Source organism: Microcebus murinus, chromosome 4, assembly GCF_040939455.1.
Source record: "Microcebus murinus isolate Inina chromosome 4, M.murinus_Inina_mat1.0, whole genome shotgun sequence".
In the NCBI taxonomy this organism is placed as follows: Eukaryota; Metazoa; Chordata; class Mammalia; order Primates; family Cheirogaleidae; genus Microcebus; species Microcebus murinus.
This window is the reverse complement of record NC_134107.1, coordinates 21,114,797-21,135,090: the sequence shown is the minus strand read 5'-3', so window position 1 is coordinate 21,135,090 and position 20,294 is coordinate 21,114,797. Positions and strand designations below refer to the sequence as shown.

At 43.0% G+C, this 20,294-nt stretch overlaps 1 protein-coding gene across 5 annotated transcripts in view; it reads left to right on the top strand.

The window, feature by feature from the left end:
• Window positions 1-20,294, top strand: part of CSTPP1 (centriolar satellite-associated tubulin polyglutamylase complex regulator 1) — a 182,458-nt gene that overhangs the window by 148,363 nt on the left and 13,801 nt on the right. For all 5 annotated transcript variants that reach the window (XM_012789354.3, XM_076001958.1, XM_012789343.3 and 2 more), the window contains one exon: window positions 8,657-8,741. In XM_012789354.3, coding sequence (XP_012644808.1) covers window positions 8,657-8,741 — 85 coding nt within the window. The remainder of the gene's footprint in view (window positions 1-8,656; window positions 8,742-20,294) is intronic.

Here is a 20,294-nt window from a genome sequence, read left to right as displayed (position 1 = left end):
CTCTCACCTTTCGTCACCATTAGGAAGGATTAAAGTTCATTCTCCACTTCAGCTCTTGTGCCTGTTTAACCATTTCCGTTCAATTAAGAGCAAGAGTGGCTTGCAGGAGTTTGTGACAGTACCTGCTTCTTCCTAGAGGAGAATATAGGACACATCCTATCCTCCTGTTTCTAAGCAAAGATGTGAAGTGGCAACACCTGGTGGAGCTGCATGAGCATGTGAGTGTTGGAGCAAATGCTAGGAGGCTTGAATAACTTCTCTGATGGGTTCCTAGACTCCTTGGGAGCCTATGATGCCAAGATCTTGCTCCACATTTTGGTGCACAAAACTGCCTCCTACTTCCTCAATAAATGGGTAGGAAACTGCCTGTGCCAGAGTAGCTAGCCCTGTTGCCACTAGAGCGAGGCTTTATTTCCTCCTGGCACTAGTGCCTCCTTCCACAATGCCATATGGCTGCCCACCCTGGGCATGTGCAGCCTGTTGTGTTTCATGTCAACAAAGCTTTCTAAGACAGGACCTCCCCCAGAACAAAGCCTTGCCTTGGTCCTCCAACTCTCAATGGCTCCATCATGATGGACAGAAAAGAGGGCAATATCCCAAGGATCTTATCATATCAGCCCAGGCTCTGGTTCAGCCCCCCCTCCCCCCCTCCCCCGTGGCTAGAGATGGCTATTGTTAGCCTAAAAAGCTGATCAGATTGTCATGATGTGTCATACATGACCCTGGGGAAGAATTTTCAGACCCTGATTGGAAATGCCTACATTTCTTTAAATCTTTATCTTCTATAAACAGTTCCTGGGAAGTTGCTTGTATTCATTCTAAACATGGCCACGAAATTGTTGCTATGTCTGATACTTTACCTAGAACATACCTACTGGTCAAATAGAAATAGGCTAACTATATTTCTTCCTTTGTGTCTGACTTAGTCATAATAAAAATATAAAAACCTAAAGGGGCTTTCTGCCCCTACTTGAACATACTAAAGATGCTCTGGGGAGTAATGAGTTGGCAAAGGATAGTGTTAATAATGACCCAACTACTTTACCCCACAGGTGTCACTGGAAGCCATTGCTTCTCATTCCTTTTATAATTTCCCTTTCAGTAAACTAATTATCATTTCCCTCCATTTATAATATAAAATAACAGTGCTGCCAAAGAAGATAAAATTTAATAACACAGCCTGCTCTTCTGGGGCTTTGCTCAACAGGAACATGGCCTTAGGATGTTAGCAATCTTCCTGTGACTTGTGGTCCCAAGTGCTACATGGGGAGTGACGCTGTCAGATGTCTTGCTGCCTTCCTCCCTCCTCCACCCCCCACTCTCCCTCACTCCCTTTCCCCTTCTTGCAGAGTAGCACAGAGAAGTATTTACTCAGCTGTGGCCTGGTAACAAAGCCTCAGTGCCCTAGGGATGAGAAGGGGTGGTGTGGTCATGCCCTGAACTATCCATGTCCTTCCGAGCATCCCTTGGCAGAGCAGTCTGGCTGAGGATGAGTGTCATTTAGAATGAAACTTCACAACCCCTGCATAAAAGAACATAAAAACAATTGCAGCTGAAAATTGGAGAGTCCACTCATGGGTTGTGGTATCCTATGGCCTCTGTGGGTAGTTCCTTTTGAGATCATGCAGCCAACCAACTAGAGGCTGTTTAGTCCTCTGAGATTCCCCATGGCATGGTAGCATTTCATTATCTCTAGCCTTGTACAGCTCACCCAGCCAACATGGAGGCATTCACACAAATGAATTTAGGCTAAATCCCATTTCATCCCCCATACTTTTTGCAGCTAAACATCCCTGATTTGAGCTTTGGGAAAGGGTTTCTCTGAGTAAAGGACAATGACATGGCCCCAGTTCTGTTCCAGAGACACTACTCTGACCCTGGCAAAGGCACCCTGTCCCAGGAAGAGCAGAGGCATCTGAGTCTACAACCACATACCGCCACAGTTCTTCTGAGCAAATGTGGACACACATGGTGGTCTGCAACGATGATGTGGAAATGACTAAGCTGCTCCCACAGAGCTTCAGAGGCAGGAATTTCTACAGCAAGAAGGCAGACCAGATGTAGAAAAGACATCCTTTTCAAATGAGAATGAGTTAGCTTTTGAATATATTAGGAATCAATAATTTCTGACTAGATTAATTTTCTTAGCTAAAATAACCTCATCTATCACTCTCTAAGGATTAGAGCAGAGATAACCAACAAAACAATATTTTGTGTTAAGGCACTGTTTATCTTGAAAGCAATAGTATCCATTGCTAGAATTGTAACCGTGGTAAAGTGAATTTCTATGAAATGAACCCTAGGCTTACTCTGGTTTTCATAGTAAAATTGGTGATGCATTACCATGAAAATAAATATTCAAGCTGATTGAATTAAGCACTTGTTTAGAAGGGTCTGGAAGTCAACAAGCCCATGAAATGTAGTGTACTTGCCATGATTTGTTGTGTTTGTTGAGAGTTATAGTACCTACCAAATAGGACATTTTCCATTTTTAGCACTTTACAGCTCCTGGCTTCTCCTCATATCCCCGAGTTTGCAGAAATGCCTCCTGTACCTGGAGATCCCCTATCTCTGTGTTCACACAGTGACCAGAACTTTGACCCTTTGAATTTTGATTTGGGTCATTATGTGATACATCTTTTTATTCATTCATTCCTTCAACAAATATTTGCCAGGCATTGTGCTAAGTGCATTAGTTAAGTAAAATGATTCCTTAATTTCAGGACTTCAAGTTTGAATCGGGTAATAATTATAAAATAATACTACCATTTATTGAGCACTTTGTTAATTGCTTTCAGAAAAGCATCTTACACTTAAATTACCTCTTTTGGTTTTTTACAACAGTTTCATTAGGTATAGGTTCTGTGGTTATTCACACTTTTAAGACAAGGAAGCCAAGATTCAGAGAAGTTATGACTTGTCCAAATCATGCTGGTGGCCAAGTGTTAAAAAGCCAGGTCATCTGATTGCAAAGTCTGAGCTCTGCACTAAAACAGCTGCCCTGCCCGACTACCCTGCCCTCTTTAATGTGGCCTGCCCAAACGGTATCTGTTGTTTAACTTAGATATAAAGTTTGCCAGTCACCTGGCATGAACAAGTCTATCATTGGAAGTTAAGTCCTTCACAAACCAGCTGGATCCCACCTGCTGGGGTGAAACTTGCAAGACCTTTGGAGCCTGCAATAGGCTTAGGTCTGAATCTCAGACCTCTTCTAGTTGTTTCCTTAGGGAAATAATTAACCTCTCTGAGCTCTAGTTTCCTTTTTTTTTTTTTTTTTTTTTTGAGATAGAGTCTCACTCTGTTGCCCGGGCCAGAGTGCCATGGCATCAGCCTAACTCACAGCAACTTCAAACTCCTGGAATCCTCCTGCCTCCTTCAAACTCCAAGCAATCCTCCTGCCTCAGCTTTCCAAGTAGCTGGGACTACAGGCATGCGCCACCATGCCCAGCTAATTGTTTCTATATATATTTTGTAGCTGTCCAATTAACTTCTTTCTATTTTTGGTAGAGACGGGGTCTTGCTCTTGCTCAGGCTGGTCTCGAACTCCTGACCTTGAGCAATCTGCCCGCCTCAGTATCCTGCAATGCTAGGATTACAGGTGTGAGCCACCATGCCTGGCCTTGAGTTCTAGTTTATTTCTAAAATAATAATAGCAAATCTTAACAGATGGCCCTATGACACTGTCCTAAGTAATTTACATTGACTCATAACAACCCCATGATGTTCATACTGTTATTTCATAGATGAGGAAACCAAGTCCAGAGCCTCAAGTCCAGAGCCAGACACACAGTTGGTGAGACTAGTTCAAGGCTAGAAGAACAAAGTGTAGCAATTCTGACCACCCACAAAAAGAGATGTGCAGGTGGGGGTGGGGTTGGAGAGTGGAAAAAGAAAAGAAAAAAAAAAAAAGAGATGTGCCAATCTGTGGAGAGTGTTCTGATTTTGATCTTATACCAAAGCTTTCTTACGTCTTTGCCTTTGAACTTGCAGGACCTGCTGGATGAAGCTTTCCTAATTGTGGGGGGATTCTTTTAGAGAAAGCATCTGTTGGTATACACCACTTACCTTCCCTGTATCTGCCGGGACAAAGAGCAGCTGGCATGTGGGCGGGGATGAGAGATGGTGGTATCACCACCAGCACAGATGTACTCATCCTCCTCATGTCCTCTGGCCTAGCTCAGGCTGCTGTGCTGGAGCTTCAGTCTTTTCTGTTAATGGTAATTAGAACCTTTCAGACTCAATTTCTTATGTGAAAAATCCCAGTTCACTTGAATTGTCTCCTTGATCCAGTTCACCTAGAGATATTTAGCTCCTACAGTTTGTTTGGGGGGGGGGCAAACTCTTAAGCCTTCACACAGTATGGTTTATAAGATCAAGGTGCTGAAAATGTTAGCTTAAGTTCTGGAGCCAGACTGCCAGTTCTACCTCTTAAGCATGCACAACCTGAGGTTTTTTGTTTGTTTGTTTGTTTGTTTGTTTGTTTTGTCTGTGCAATGGGGATAACTAACAATAGTGAATATTAGATGAAGTGACAAATGTAAACTCCTTAGAGGAACAGTGCCTGGCCCACAGTAAGTGCTCAATAAATGTTAGCTGTTATTAATAGTATTATTAAACCCTTTCAGCCCTCAGCCCCACTTCCTTCCCTCCTAGCCTGGGATCTTGCTCTGTCAAAACAGGTCCCTTCCTATCCCCCAGGCTCTGGACCCTCCTCTCTTCACTCACCAGGTTATTTCATCTCTCAAAACTTCCATATCCTTATCTGTGGAATGGGACCAGGAGACTACTTCATAAGGTTGCTGTGAAGGTTAAGTGAGCTACTTCAAAAGCTGAGCACAAAGCTCAGAGACTGCTCAGTCTTATTACTGTTACTGCTGGAGCACAAAGGGCTGCCCAAAGGGCCTTTGAGATCTTGGAGAGAGCTCTGAGAGCCAAAGGGCCCAAAGTAGACCAAGAGCATTAGGATTAACTAATGCCCATGTTTAGCTCAAGAGCTTCATCATAACACTGTGCCTGAAACAGAGGAGACACATGGTAATGTTAAAAGAATGAACATAGCAGAAGACTATCCAAAAATGGATTTGGCTCAGGCAACCTGACAGAGAATTTTCAAGGCAGATCACTTCTAGGTGTTGAAGCACTCAAACTCAGCAAGAAACACTTTCCTCCTCCCCTCTCCTCTCTTCACCCCAGGATTTTTTTTGCCCCCAAGATTTTTTTTTTTTTTTTTTTTTTTTTAGACAGAGTCTCACTTTGTTGTCCAGGCTAGAATGAGTGCCGTGGCATCAGCCTAGCTCACAGCAACCTCAAACTCCTGGGCTTGAGTGATCCTTCTGCCTCAGCCTCCCGAGTAGCTGGGACTACAGGCATGCGCCACCATGCCCGGCTAATTTTTTATATATATATCAGTTGGCCAATTAATTTCTTTCTATTTATAGTAGAGACGGGGTCTGGCTCTTGCTCAGGCTGGTTTTGAACTCCTGACCTTGAGCAATCCGCCCGCCTCGGCCTCCCAAGAGCTAGGATTACAGGCGTGAGCCACAGCGCCCGGCCCTGCCCCCAAGATTTAAAAACAAAACCAAACAACTCATATTGTTTGGTGTTACTAAATTCTAAATATTCTGCTAAGTACTTTATAAATGCCCTCTCTTTTACACTTGACTTCAACCCTGAAAATTAGGTATTAATTATTCCCATTTTACAGCTGAGAAACTGAGATTTAGAGAGATTAAGCAGTTTGCCCAAGGTTACATACCTGGTCAATTGCAGAGCCAAGATTTGAACCCTAGCCTGTGGAGCAGGAAGGGGACAGCTCCCACATGCTCATCAGTATTCTGACTGTGGAACAAATCTCACCACTTGTCCTCCCAGTACCCACTGTACACCAACTGAGGAGTGTTTCCAAGTAGCAGATGCCTCTCCTTTGAAATCATCCAGCCTTGATATTATCTTGACACTACTTTAGTAGAATTAGAACTACTCTCTTCCACAATTAAAAGTTGTTTATTTGCTTGTATTTTCATTAGTCTCTTTATCTGACTATCTTCCTTGCTTAACATTTAAGAGAGTGGAGTTCCAGAAGTGGCGAGCGGGATGTATTCTGTTTTTAGTATTTTTAAGAGCCTTTTTTATTATACAAAGTGATTTTTATAAAGCATTTTTCTGTCCTTGGTAAACAAGTATTATATCTGAAATGCATGAGTTAGAACAACATCAAGAACCTAAAGAAGGCCTAGAGTCTGTAAACCAGGGGGCTAAGATTAATCCCTAGAATTGTCTTTCTTAATTAAATAACTCTCTCTCTTTCTCTCTCCAGACTTCTCCTTTTTCTTCACCCTATTTATATTCCCAAGGATATTTTGTAGGTAATTTGGGGGATAAATGTGAATTCCTGTGAAATACTTTGACTCCCCCTAAGAATGCCATCAGAAACATCTACCAAAGTTTAGCCTAGAAAAGCACTGATGATTTAAAGATAGAACTTTCTTTATTAAACTCCCTGTCAGAAATCACTCCTCTTTCGCTATGGGGAGTTCTGGAGTGGGAACACATTAGATTCAGTGGCTTTTTTCCTTTCCCTTTGCCTATCCTGTTCCTCACCCTAAGTCTTTGAGACCATGAGTAGCTATTACTCCCTCCCTTGAAGAACAAGACCTCCTGCCAGGCCGTGCCCGAGGTCAGGCAAGTGAGGAGAGGAAAGTGCATACCCCATTGTGGCCAAGAAGGCAGCCACAAAAGCCATATTGATCCTTTGACCTACATTGACGCTGAGTCTGTTCCTTTAGTGTCCCTGACTTTGGCAGTGTGGTTAGTCTAACTTTGTGCCCCCACCTTGAATCCAGCTTTGATGAAAAAGTAGTAGGAACTCAGGCCCATCCCTAGAGATTTGGGGTTTTTGTCTTGGAAAAGCATCAACCGAACTAACAGGGGCAGGAGATTTGGATTCCTGTGGCTTGGGGTAACTTGGGTCCAAAGAAACCAAGTGCCTATGATCATCATCTTCATTCCCCAAATGTAGCCGTGCCCTCTGGATTCCCTCCTTTCACCCATTCTCCTCCCAGTCAGTTTGGCTTCAGAGTGGATTGTTCTTGCTTTAGTCTTACCATGTCCTTCTGTGTTTGAAATGCTTTGATATGTGGTAGTATATGGTACTACTTGCAGATTGCTGCTACTTGGCTGATCTAAAATCTTTTGGCTTTAGTACATGCAGTAACAAAACAACTTTTAAGCATCAGTGTATTTCTTCTCCCTTGGGATACTATAAACCTCTCTGAGATTTGCCTCTCTGGGTTTTCTGCCGGACCACAAAGCCTCGTCCTGGCTTATCTCTCCCAAAGCATTGCTTGTGTATATCAGGACTCATTTGCCTTGGTTGTCTTAACTGTATATCTTGGACTTTGGTCTTGGCTTCCTGTAATAGGATGACCAGATTTGTGTGCAGGCATCCAAAAGTAGCCAGCCTGCTGCAATACTGGATGACAGAGTAATAAGGTCTGTGGGTTTCTATGCTATACTCTTCTCCTCCATGCTCTGCAAGACTGTTTGCCTTAGTACTGCTTCCAGATTCTGTGGATGGTCTTTGGGCATCTGGTGGTGAATGTTCCATGCCAGAGAATTTTAGCAGATTTAATCAGCTTTGAAACGACCCATTCTTCCAGATTTTTATACAAGGAAAACCAAATTCAGAAGGCTGATAAAGGTTCCTCTCCTTTTTTTTTTTTTTGAGACAGAGTCTCACTCTGCTAGAGTGCCATGGCGTCAGCCTAGCTCACAGCAACCTCAAACTCCTGGGCTCAAGCAATCCTACTGCCTCAGCCTCCCGAGTAGCTGCGACTACAGGCATGCGCCACCATGCTTGGCTAATTTTTTCTATATATTTTTAGTTGGCCAATTAATTTCTGTCTATTTTTAGTAGAGATGGGGTCTCACTCTTGCTCAGACTGGTTTTGAACTCCTAACCTTGAACGATCCTCCCGCCTTGACCTCCCAGAGTGCTAGGATTACAGGAGTGAGTCACTACACTTGGCCTAAGGTTCCTCTCTTGTTTCCTCTCTCCACTCAACCTTTTCTCAAACCAGTGAAGCCCCTTTGGTCAGAATGTAACTGGGTGCCTCCCACCCAGGATAGCTTTATAGAAATATTGATCTTTTTTTTTTTTTTTGAGACAGAGGCTCACTTTGTTGCCCAGGCTAAAGTGAGTGCCGTGGTGTCAGCCTAGCTCACAGCAACCTCAAACTCCTGGGCTCAAGCAATCCTGCTGCCTCAGCCTCCCGAGTAGCTGGGACTATAGGCATGCGCCACCATGCCCAGTTAATTTTTTTTCTCTATATATTAGTTGGCCAATTAATTTCTATTTATAGTAGAGACGGGGTCTCACTCTTGCTCAGGCTGGTTTCAAACTCCTGACCTCGAGCAATCTGCCCTCCTCAGCCTCCCAGAGTGCTAGGATTACAGGCGTGAGCCACCACGCCCGGCCAGAAATATTGATCTTAAAATCTCACCCCTGGAGGTTAGTGGCTAGAACACCCTTGACAGTGACTCACCTTGAAAAGAGCAGCTTTACCAAGACTAGGTGTGAAACCCATGAAGTGACCAAAAAGAGAACAGTAACTTGAAATGCAGAGACCTAATGTGTTCCTCTCCATTTCCACTTCAGATTTGCTGACCATGAAAGAATATCACTGTTTGCTGCAATTGCTGTGCCCTGATTTCCCACTGGAGCTTACTCAGAAAGCAGCCAGGTACGTTTCCTACACTTTTGAAACAGACTCAGCTTTTTGTGGGCCACGGCTTCTTAGAGAAACTTGAAATGTATACAACTGAAAAATAGCCATTAGGGAAGATATTGGCATTTGGAGAAGGGTGTATTTGGGATTTTCCCCCAAAATGTAATACTTTCTACATTTCTAAAGGGAAGTCAAGTGATCCTTTGTGGTTTTTGTGGGGAGCCTGAGGGTCTGAAGATAGAGTTGGAGGATAGTGAGATGAAGATGCAAACAAAAAAACCAGTGTGTGTGTGCGCGTGCGCGCACACACACACACACACATATCCTCTAGAGGATTTTCTGAGAAAAGAAGGGGCAAATGTTGACAGTGACTTGTGAGGAAGAGGCTTGAGGTTGGGGACCAGAAGGGCGTGAAGGTAATAGAGCCCCAACTGAGGGAAGGGCAAATTGTAGTATTTATGCTAAATAACATTTTCAAGATTAGTCCAGAACCAAGACTTGGCAGAAATAGTTAGAAGCCCCTAATTTCTGTGTTTGGTTTCACTGTCATTCACATTTTTAACCACATGAGGTAGGTGGACTATGCTTCAGTTCACTTTTATTTACTTAACACATAACTGCACTAGGTTATAAATGGAAGTATAACAAAAATTTTGTTTTCTGAAAAATGCCCAACTTCCCTAAATATATTGAATGCATTTACCTTCACTGTTCCATTTAAATGTATTTGCCTTAATCATCTCAATCCTTGTAAAAACTGTTACTTCCCTTTACAATAATCCTTTGTGGTTTCTATGGGGGGCCTCAGGGTCTGAAGATAGAGTTGGAGGGTGGTGAGATGAAGAGGGAAAAAAAACTAAAATAATATACACAACAAAAACCAAACAAACCCTAGAGGATATCCCAAGAAAAGAGAGGACAAGAGTTAGCAGTGACTTGTGAAGAAGAGGGTTGAGGTTGGGGACCAGAACTGCATGAAGGTGATAAAGCCCTGGTTGGGGGTGGGGAGGGACTGTTACTACAAGAGGAAACAGAGGCTCGAAGGGGTTAACTATGTTGCCCAAATTTACTGACAGCTTGTAAGTAGCAAAGGCATGACTTGAATCCAAGTCTGCTGCAGTCCAGACTCAGGGAGGCAGGGGTATGAGTAGACTCTCAATCTCCCCACGATCCTGCCTCCCTGTGCCGTGGCATCATTTCTGTTTTTGTGGTTTGATCCACTAAAACCAAAGCTGCATTGATTGCACTGCACCAAGGATCACCCTACTCCTCTTGAAATGAGCCAGCCAACTCCTTTGGCTGTCTTGGAAGGTGAGAAATCCACTGCTACCAGCTATAGACACCCACCTCACACTGGGGCAGGATGTTTTGCAATACACAGCTCATGAACTAATTTTGCTCCTCATGTGCAAAACCTGTTTTAGTGATCCAACATTTTATAGGATTTTTTTCCCTTCATTATTCACTGGATACTTATCTTCCCAATGGCAATTGCTACTGGTAAAAGCTGTAGTTCAGGTTTTATCATTTTAACTTACCTGCTATCCAAAGGAGATTTGGATTTTTCTTCTTAGCTGAAAAAAAGCATGGGAGATTATCTCTTGTAACTTAAAAGTGGAGTTAACTTCAGATTTCCATGATAGTTTCACTTCAGGCTCAGATCATTTTAAAGAAGATGCAGCCCCAAATTTGGAGGGGGGGACTCAGTATCCTTAAAGACTGAACTTAAGAATGAAAGTCAGCTATGCCTCTAACTAGAGAATTTCTAAATAAAGAAAAGGAACCATAAGTTTGAGTGTGTGTGCCCCAGGAGGGCAGGTAGGATCTATTCCAGTCTTGTTTTCTGCTGAATCACTGTCACTTAGTGTCACATAGATACATGCTAGACGCTCTATAAATATCTGCTGAATGAATGAAAACATGAATGAATGTTCCTTATCTGGCATTTTACATGGTTCTAATAGCCCATGGTTCTAAGTAACTCCAAGAACAAGAGTCAGCAACTATATCCTATATTAATTTGTTCATTTGCTTATCCATCAAGTATTTCTTAATGGCTTTTGGGGGTACAATTCACATACCATACATCTCACTCATTTAATGTGTAAAATTCAGTGACTTTTAATATATTTCCAGAGTTGTGTATCTATTACCATAATTTTAAAACATTTTTATTACTCTAAAAAGAAATCCTACACCCCTTAGCCATTATTCTCCAACTGTATAATATGTGGTCCCTTGGTACTAGTTTCCTTCAGTCAGCATGTTTTCAAGATTCATCCATGTTACAGTATGTATCAGTGCTTCATTTTGTCAAATATTTCTTGAGTGCTGATTTTGTGCCAGGATCCAGCACACTAGAAATGCAGTCATGAATAAGATATAGTTCCTGCCCCTCAAGGAACTTGATTTAGAAGGGGATTGCTTGGGTACTGGTCACTGGCTGCCACTTCTTTGTGATAGGTCACCTTAGTTTCTTTCACTCCAGAATAGCCACCGTCTGCTTTTCCCACTTCTGAAAGGTACATGACAAGCGTATGAGAGTGAGCCTTCTATGTGATTCTTAAACACAAGCAGCCACAGTTTTGCATTTGCCCCACCTTCCTCCCCAGATCTTTCCAAACAATCTTATACCTGTAAGCTTTGCAGGATTAGAGTGTAAGTGATAGAATCCTGTAAGAACCACCAATTCTTGACACCAAGGTGTAACTGTACTTGGTACAATTATTGATAGCAAGGGGCTTCTGGAGTGGCATTCCTGTGTTTGTGGCCAGAGGCTTACCCACTCCTCACCTAAAGACCTATTTGATAGAAACCTCAGACCCTTCAGTTTGAGGAGGAGGAAGCATCCTAGTCAGTCCGTGTTAATAGCAGTGCAAGAGAATTGAGGGAATGCAAGTATAAATAACAGAAGTCCACGCGGTACTGGCTGCAAAATTAGAGAAGAATTCAGAATTAGGGGACTATTTATGAGCATCAAGCTTCTATGTCAAACCACCTCCTCAATACCATTCTTTCCCCACTCCACTCCAGCTGGTATGTATGTGGAAAAATCAGATACATCCCAGCAAGTGCCTCCTGATTGTTTAAGCTATTCTCATTTTGTCCTGAAGGTCAGGATCCCAGCTTCCACACACATGCCTAGGTATCTGCCTCCAAGGCAGTGACTATTGCTAGAAGAGGAACTGCCCTCTCCCATCTCTGCCAGGCTTACTTTATTCAGGGCCCTGAGGTCTGGGGACAGGCTGCTGAAGGAGGCTCCAGTCTGTGATGTGTGCATAAAAGAATGTAATCCACAGGCAGCTGTAAACCAGAGCCTGTTCAGGGGCATGGTGTCTCCACACGCGCCTGCCTTATGTGCTACAAGCATCATGGCCAGGCCCTGGGGCAGCAGGTGCGAGCTAGAAACACAGGAAAGGAAAGAGCAAACAGACTGCATGATAGCAGCCCAGCCAGAGATCCCCTCCACCTCACACATTCCTGCAGCAATTGTAGGAGTTAAGTAATTTTATCCCTAAATGACCACTATAGTGTCTCTATCTCTCCAGCCTCCATGGACTGGGAAGCTTTCCTGATGGTTAAGAGCATGCAGTTGAGCCAGACTTTGTGATTCAAATCCTAGTTCCACAACTTACTAGTTTGTACTCTTGGGAAAGTCATTTAATATCTTTGAGCCTCTGTTTCCTCATTTGTAAAATGGGAATAATAATAGTTGTAGTAATTGAATAAATATATGATGTGCTTAAAATGGTGGCTGGCACAGAGTAAACTTGCAATAAATGTTAGAAGTAGTATTATTGACTTAGACCTGTAGGAACACAGGCACCATGGCATTAGGAAGACCTGGTGTACATTCCAGCTTCACTCCCTTAACTGGATGACCTCAACAAAATCTCTCAACTTCTCCAAGTCCTGTATTTATATCTGTAAAATGGGGATAATAATAATAGTAACCAACTCGTAGGGTGTTCGTGAGATTTTTACAACAAAAAATATATAAATTTCTTAGCACATTGTAGGCATTCAATGAATATTTTCTTGCCATTATAATAATGTTGGTATTATTATTACTGTGTTTCCCCAAAAATAAGACAGGGTCTTATATTTATTTTCCTCCAGAAGACACCCTAGGGCTTATTTTCAGGGAATGTGTTATTTTCCCCTCAAAGCCTCAGCTTGCAGCACGCACAGGATGGCCAGGACCTGACGGGGGAGCCAACCTTGGTGGGGCTGCCCTCACCTTTCCCGTCATCGCTGGGATAGTAGTTGTCAGGTGGGGCAGATGAGAAGGGCTGCTCCTCTTCTTTACCGCTCCGTGATGAAATGCATGGGTTGTGCAGATACGCTGCGTAGCCACGCCCATTGCTGGGTCTTATTTTCAGGGTAGGGCTTATATTGCACAAATGGTTAGAAATCCTGCTAGGGCTTATTTTATGGGTAGGTCTTATTTTCAGGGAAACACGGTATTACCAGATTTTTAAAAAATAAATGAGAAGTTCTTGGATTCCTAAAGGCAGTGCTTTCTGGCCCTTTTTCACTTCACAGCACTCAGAAAATAATATATAACAAAAATGTCCAGTAAAGCAAGACTGCTGGTGATTGGTCTGCAGGCTCTGGCCTCCTCCCAGCTGGGCCAAGGAGACCATCACACCTGTAAACCACGTGAGGCCCAACTGACACAGTGTTGGGAAGCTGTGCTCCAAGGGTGAAAATTTAAAGCAGTGGTTCTCAAATTTGAGCATGCATCAGAATCACCTGTAGGGCTTGTTAAACCACACATGGCTGGGCCCCATCCCCAGAGTTCAGTAAGTTCAGGGTGGGGCTCAAGAATTTCTAGTTCTAAGAAATTCCCAGGTGATGCTGATGGCCTGGGAACCACACTTTGAGAAATACTGATTTAAAATATTTCCTGCCAGTTTCATTCTGACATTTTAGAATTGGCTGGATTAAAATAAATTATGGCCAGGCGTGGTGGCTCATGCCTGTAATCCTAGCATTCTGGGAGGCCGAGGCGGGCGGATTGTTCGAGGTCAGGAGTTCAAAACCAGCCTGAGTAAGAGTGAGACCCCGTCTCTACTATAAATAGAAAGAAATTAAATAGCCAACTAATATATAGAGAAAAAATTAGCTGGGCATGGTGGCGCATGCCTGTAGTCCCAGCTACTCGGGAGGCTGAGGCAGGAGGATTGCTTGAGCCAAGGAGTTTGAGATTGCTATGAGCTAGGCTGACGCCTCGGCACTCTAGCCTGGGCAACAAAGCGAGACTCTGTCTCAAAAAAATAAATAAAAATAAATAAATAAATAAAATAAGTTACATTCTCTACTCTTCTGTAATCTGAAACACTATTTAACATCCCCCTCACCAAAGGCCAGCACCCCTAGTGAGTATCCTATGTTTAATAGAAAAAGCTCTTCTATTATCTTGATTATGTTACGAATACATATACTGCTTCAAAAGCACATTAACTCCTAGGGAATTTAGTTTCAGACATAGCTACTCGCCCCCATTCAGGAGAGTCACTTTTCAGCTGGTCCCTGTGTCACATAGCTGCAGTATAGCCTAATGCTGAAGGACTCAGGTGCTGGAGCCAGACAGCCCTGGATTCAAATACCAGTTCCTTTGACCTACTGGCTTCTGACCTTGATCAAAATTTTTAACTTGTCTAAGTTTCAATTTCCTCATCTGTAAAATGGAAATAATTATAGCACCCATCTGATAGAGTTGTTTGAAGGATTTAATAAGATAATCCATATAAAATACCTGTCACATGACCCTCAAAAAATTACCTATTTTTAAAAATTATAATTTAGTGAATGGGGAGTGATGTTTCATTCCTATATTCAGTCTTCAAGTGAGCAAGTCTTACTGAGACTTCAAGTCTTACTGAGCATCTGGTACCTGCCAGCCTCATGCCATGTCCTGGGGATACAGCTTTATGCATTCTTTCTGCCTCTCCCCTACAACATCTTTCTGCACAGATATCTGCCTGTATCACTGTTGCACCACAACGTCTTTCCCCAAAACAGATTATCTTTTCCTTCTTTCACTTACCAAATATTTATTGAATGCCTGTTATGTACCAGCATTGTGCTTTGTGGAGGGGGTATGACAGTGACCAGAAAAGAAGTTGTTCCAGCCCTGGAGGAACTTACAAATGGATAGAGCAGCAGACATTAAATAAATGAAGTGCTATAGGAACATATAAACAGGAGAACCAACCTAATCTGGGGGATCATGGATAGCCTTCCATGAGAAAGAGATATTGAGTCTGGGACCTGAAAGATTTGTAAGAGAAGAACTTGCCTATGGATATCAAGACCACCAAGATATTAGGCCATAACTGGGCATGATGGCTTATGCCTATAATCCCAGTGACTCAGGAGGCTGAGGCAGGAGGTTTGCTTGACCCTGGGAGTTTGAGGCCAGCCTAGACAACATAGCAAGAACCCATCTCTAAAAAAATTTTTTTTTTAAGTTGGCCAGGCATGGTGGCATATGCCCATGGTGCCAGCTACTTGGAGGCAGGGGAGGGAAGATCTTTTGAGCCTAGGAGTTGAGGCTGCAGTGAGCTATGATCACACTGCTGTGTTCTAGCCTGAGCAGCAGAGTGAGACCCCATTTCTTTTTTTTTATTATTTTTTTTCTTTTTGCCCTAAATTACATAATACTGTAGGGACCCCATTTCTAAAAAACTATATCTAGCCATTATAATTAAGATAGTATGGCACTAAGAGTAAGGATTAGACAAATGGATCATACTAGACAGAACACACTTGCGCAGTTATAACAACTTGATGTAGAAAATGATAGTATTGCAGAACAGTTTGGAAAAGGAGTGATTCAGTAAGTAGTTGGGGAGCAAATGGTTATCCACATAAGAAAAAATAAAATTAGATCCCTACTTCATACCATAATTAGAAGTCAGTTTCACATAGATCACAGACTTAAGTGTGAAATGCAAAATTATAATGCTCTTAAAAGAGAATAGAGGAAAATATTTTTATGGCCACTAGGTAGCAAAAGAATTCTTAAATAGATGAGACTGATGCAATTGACTGCAAACAGAATTGCATTCATCCATGCAGTGTTCATTTTCCAGGTGCTGAGGATAGAGCAATGAATAAAAAGTCCTTGCCTCACAGAGCTGACATTCAGGAGAAAAGAGAAATACCAACTAGGAAACAAGAATTCCCTGATCGCAAGTGAACCCTGGCCACAGCAGTAAAACTGCTGAACGCTAACCACTAGACTACCAAGGAATTAAGAATTAAAGTGTTCTTTTCAACAATAGAAACCATAAACAAAGTTGAAAGACAAACCAGAGACTGGAAGAGGATTTTTTTTTACATTTATTAATCTCTCTACAATAATAAAGAATGCATGTTGCAAAAAAATTTATTAATCTCCAGAATTTTTGTCAAATTTTTTTATTATAATTTTTTTTTTTAGAGCCAGGGTCTCACTATGTTGCCTATACTGAAGTTGAACTCCTGTCCTCAAGTGATTCTCCTCCCTCAGCCTCCTGAGTAGCTGAAACTACAGGCACATTGTGTCAGCATACTTGGTGAAGAATTTTTTATAAAGAATTCCTATAAATTGCCAGGTGTGGTGGCGTGGACCTGTAAGTCCCAGCTACTTGGGAGGCTGAACAGGAAGATCACTTGAGCCCAGGAGTTGGAGGTTGCAAGGGAGCTATGATGACACCATGGCACTCTAGCCTGGGTACAGAGCAAGATTCTGTCTCAAACAAACAAACAAAAAATCCTACAATAAGAAAAAAATCAATAAGAAAAAAATGAAGGACCCCAATAGAAAAATAGTCCAAAGGTATGAATGGACAATGTACAGAAGAACATTAATAATGAACATCAATAATGGACATTTGGGCATATTTTCATGTCCAAACTCACTAGAAATTAGGAAACTGTCAATTAAATTGAGATACCACTTCACAGCTATCAAATTGGCAAAAAATTTAAAGTGTCATAAGTATTGGCGAGAATGTGGAACAGTGGGAACTCATAAACTACAGGTAGAAGTGTAAATTGTTACAATCACTTTGAGACAATTTGGGCAAATCTAAAAAGTTCAAGAGCCACACCTAGATATAAGGAAACATGCAGCATTGTTTTTAATAGCTACCATTGGAACAATCTTCATGACCCTCTGCAGAAGGAAACAGAACAGTTGGGAAAAGGGGTGATTTTCCCCTTGTTATGAAGAAGTGTGTCTTGGTTGTGGAATTCTATCCAGCAGCCAAAATGAATAGCTACATATGCATCAGTACTGACAAATCTCAAAATATCAAGTTACAGAATGACACTCAGAGTTTGAAAACAAGCAAAACAAAGCTGTATAATGTTTTAGGACTGTAGACATTACATGAGTTAATATAGTATAAAAACATGCAGAATCAAGTCCCACAGTCTCCCTATGGAGAAAAAGAAAAGATAAATAAAAGAAATAAAATAATTTAATAAAATTTATTTAAAAAAATTTAAAAAAAACATGCAGAAGTATGCCAGACCCCCAAGTTTTAGTCAATCTTGGGTGCTCTCTGTGGAAGAAGGGTAGAGGAATGGTATGAGGGAGGGGTACACAGGTGGCTTGAATGGTATCTGTAATGCTGTATGTTATTTTATTTATTTATTTTTTTTTTTGAGTCAGAGTCTCACTCTGTTGTCTAGGCTAGAGTGCTGTGGCATCAGCTTAGCTCACAGCAACCTCAAACTCCTGGGCTCAAGTGATCCTCTTGCCTCAGCCTCCCAAGTAGCTGGGACTACAGGCATGTGCCACCATGCCCAGCTAATTTTTCATATATATATATATATTTTTTTTTTAGTTGTCCAACTAATTTCTTTTGATTTTTTAGTAGAGACCGGGTCTGGCTCTTGCTCAGGCTGGTCTCAAACTCCTGAGCTCAAACGATCCACCCGCCTTGGCCTCCCAGAGTGCTAGGATTACAGGCGTGAGCCACCGCGCCCAGCCTTGTAATGCTGTATTTTAAAAAGCTTTTAAAAACTGAAGCAAGGATGGTAAAAATGTTAAGGTTTAATAAAATTGGCTAGTGGGAACACAGGTGTCTATGTTATTCTCTGTAATTTTTCTGAGGTTTTAAATATTTCGTTTAAATCAGAAGGGATGGGTAGGATTTAGGCAGACAGCAGCGAGAGGGAAAAGCACTCTAGGGGAAGTGAGCAGCGATGGAAAAGAAACTGCGCTTTCACCAATGATGGCCTGGAGGAACTGGGAAAAGCCAGGGGGTCTGGAGTTTGAGGCATTTGGGGGCAGAAAGAAAGGGGGGCTTTATAGACCATATGCTGAATTTGGGTCTTTATCCTAAGATCTGTAGAGCAGTTCACCCCTAGCTGTCAGGCTTCTTGGGAGGTTCTGGGATAATGAGGCCTTCAAGCTGCCGCTGGATGCTGCAGAGAATAGGCAGCACCCGGAGCCTAAGCTTCCAGTCCTGGGGGCAGCTGCTGTCACAAACCAAGGGCAGGAGAAGGGAAGGTATACTAGCAGGAAGGTTTTGTTGCCACTGGGGAGCACAGAGCCCACTTTTTCTCACCAGGAGTGGCTGCAGGTAGTCTAGGAACTGTGACTGGAGTCAGAGAGGCCTGTGTTTGAATTACAGCTCTTTTGCTTCTAGCTTATAACCTTGGTCAAATTTCTTCAGCCCTCTGAATTTTTCTGTGTTCTCAGTAAAGATACTCACTGAACTCACCTCATAGGATTTATACGAGAAGAAAATGAACTTATGAATGCATAGTGCTGACAGAGTAAGCCCTAGTGAATATTAACCATTTTTATTATCAATATTTCCCACTCCCTCTGGGTCAAGCTTCTTAGGCATTGCAGGACAAGTGGGGTTTAGGGTGCCCAGAGAAGCAGGCTGGACTCAGGGGAGACCAGTGACCCGGACAGCCTATGCTGCTTTGAGGGCCTGGACTTGAGGCACCCTGTGCAGCACTAATTTGCCTCCAATGCAGCGCAGAGGAGGGGCAACCCTCGGGAAGTGGCCCAGGAAACCTTCACAACAGCCTTTTTCTTCCCACCTGGAGAAGGTAACCAGTTTCATCACTGCTTTGCTTTCATGGCCCTGACGTTAAAACAGAGACCACAGAGGTGTACTATGAGCCCAGACTTAGGGACACGCTTCAGCTTCCCCCATGGAGAACACTAGTTATGTGACCACCCAAAAGTCCAGTAATGGAAGGTGGCTCATTGAGGCAGGAGAATCACTTGAGAAGGGGTCGGGGGAAGGAAGGTGGCTCATCTTTCTGGCCCTGGCTGAGGGCTGGCTTCCCCCAAAAGTGGATTTAAAACTACATAGTTAGGGGCCGGGCATGGTGGCTCATGCCTGTAATCCTAGCATTCTCAGAGGCCGAGGCGGGAGGATTGCTTGAGATCAGAAGTTCAAGACTAGCCTGAGCAAGAGCAAGACCTCATTGCTACTAAAAGGAAAAAAAAAAAAAAAACTAGATAGCTAGTTTACACCTGAGAGCCTCTGCTTGGTTGGGGCACTGGCAGTACTTACTTCCTCTGAGCTATATTTTTATTTGCTAATTTGGGCTCTTTTAGCACCTTAAATCAGATAGAATACACTTATTGATAGCAACTGACATATACTTTGAGTTGTATATGAGGCAAAGTTCATCATCATATGGACTCTTCACAAGAATCCTGTGAAATAGGAACTGTAATTATCTCCTCTTTACAGATGAGGAAACTGAGGCTCAAAGAGAAAAGGTATGTTGGCCACTGAGCAGTAGAGCTGGGACTTAATCCCAGGGCCATCTAACTCAGAACTGCAGGAAATAGGTGCAGCTCATGCCACTAGACCAAGGAAACTGACCCTTAGAGGTGAAGAGGAAGTTGGCAAGTCACTAGGTTCAGGCTGGAAGCTATTGCTTCCTTGGCACCCGCTTAACTCCCAGCCAGCCAGCCAGCCCATCCAGCTCCCTAGGGATTAGCTCGGACTCTGCCAAGTGCTTTCTTCATTCCAGTTGTCTGCCCTGGACTCCACCCTACACATGGTTCTGCTCAGAGCCAGCCTGCACCAGAGTGCCTTGACTTCTCTCCCAGAGTCCCTCTCTCTAGCCCTGAGGCATGGCCCACAAGGATCCCTCAATGATCCAATAGATTTGTACAGACTCTTTTTGGCAGCAGCTCCCTGTTGGCTCCACTTCAAAGAAGAAGCGGCCAGGCTCCTCCAGGTGTCAGGAGCAGCTGGCACGTTAGCAAAAGACCTCTGGCAGGAAGGAGTTTTGAGCCAACTGCCATCAACTGGAAAACAGTGTATGTGGATGACCTTGTCTCCAGGAAGATTACCCCTTGAGCCCTCTGAGGGTGGTGATAAGTTTGAGTTCAGGATGAAGGAGCTGTCTGTGGGGATATTGGGCCTACAACCTGGGATTGTCCCTGTCACCAAAGGCAAAGACAGGCCAATAGCTTCCTGCCTGCCTTTTCCCACAGTTCTGAGATTCCAAAGCAAGATGCAGATGCCCAGAACTTTTAGGAGTCAGAGCATTCATTTGGAGATGGACAGCACAACATACGGTGTTTTG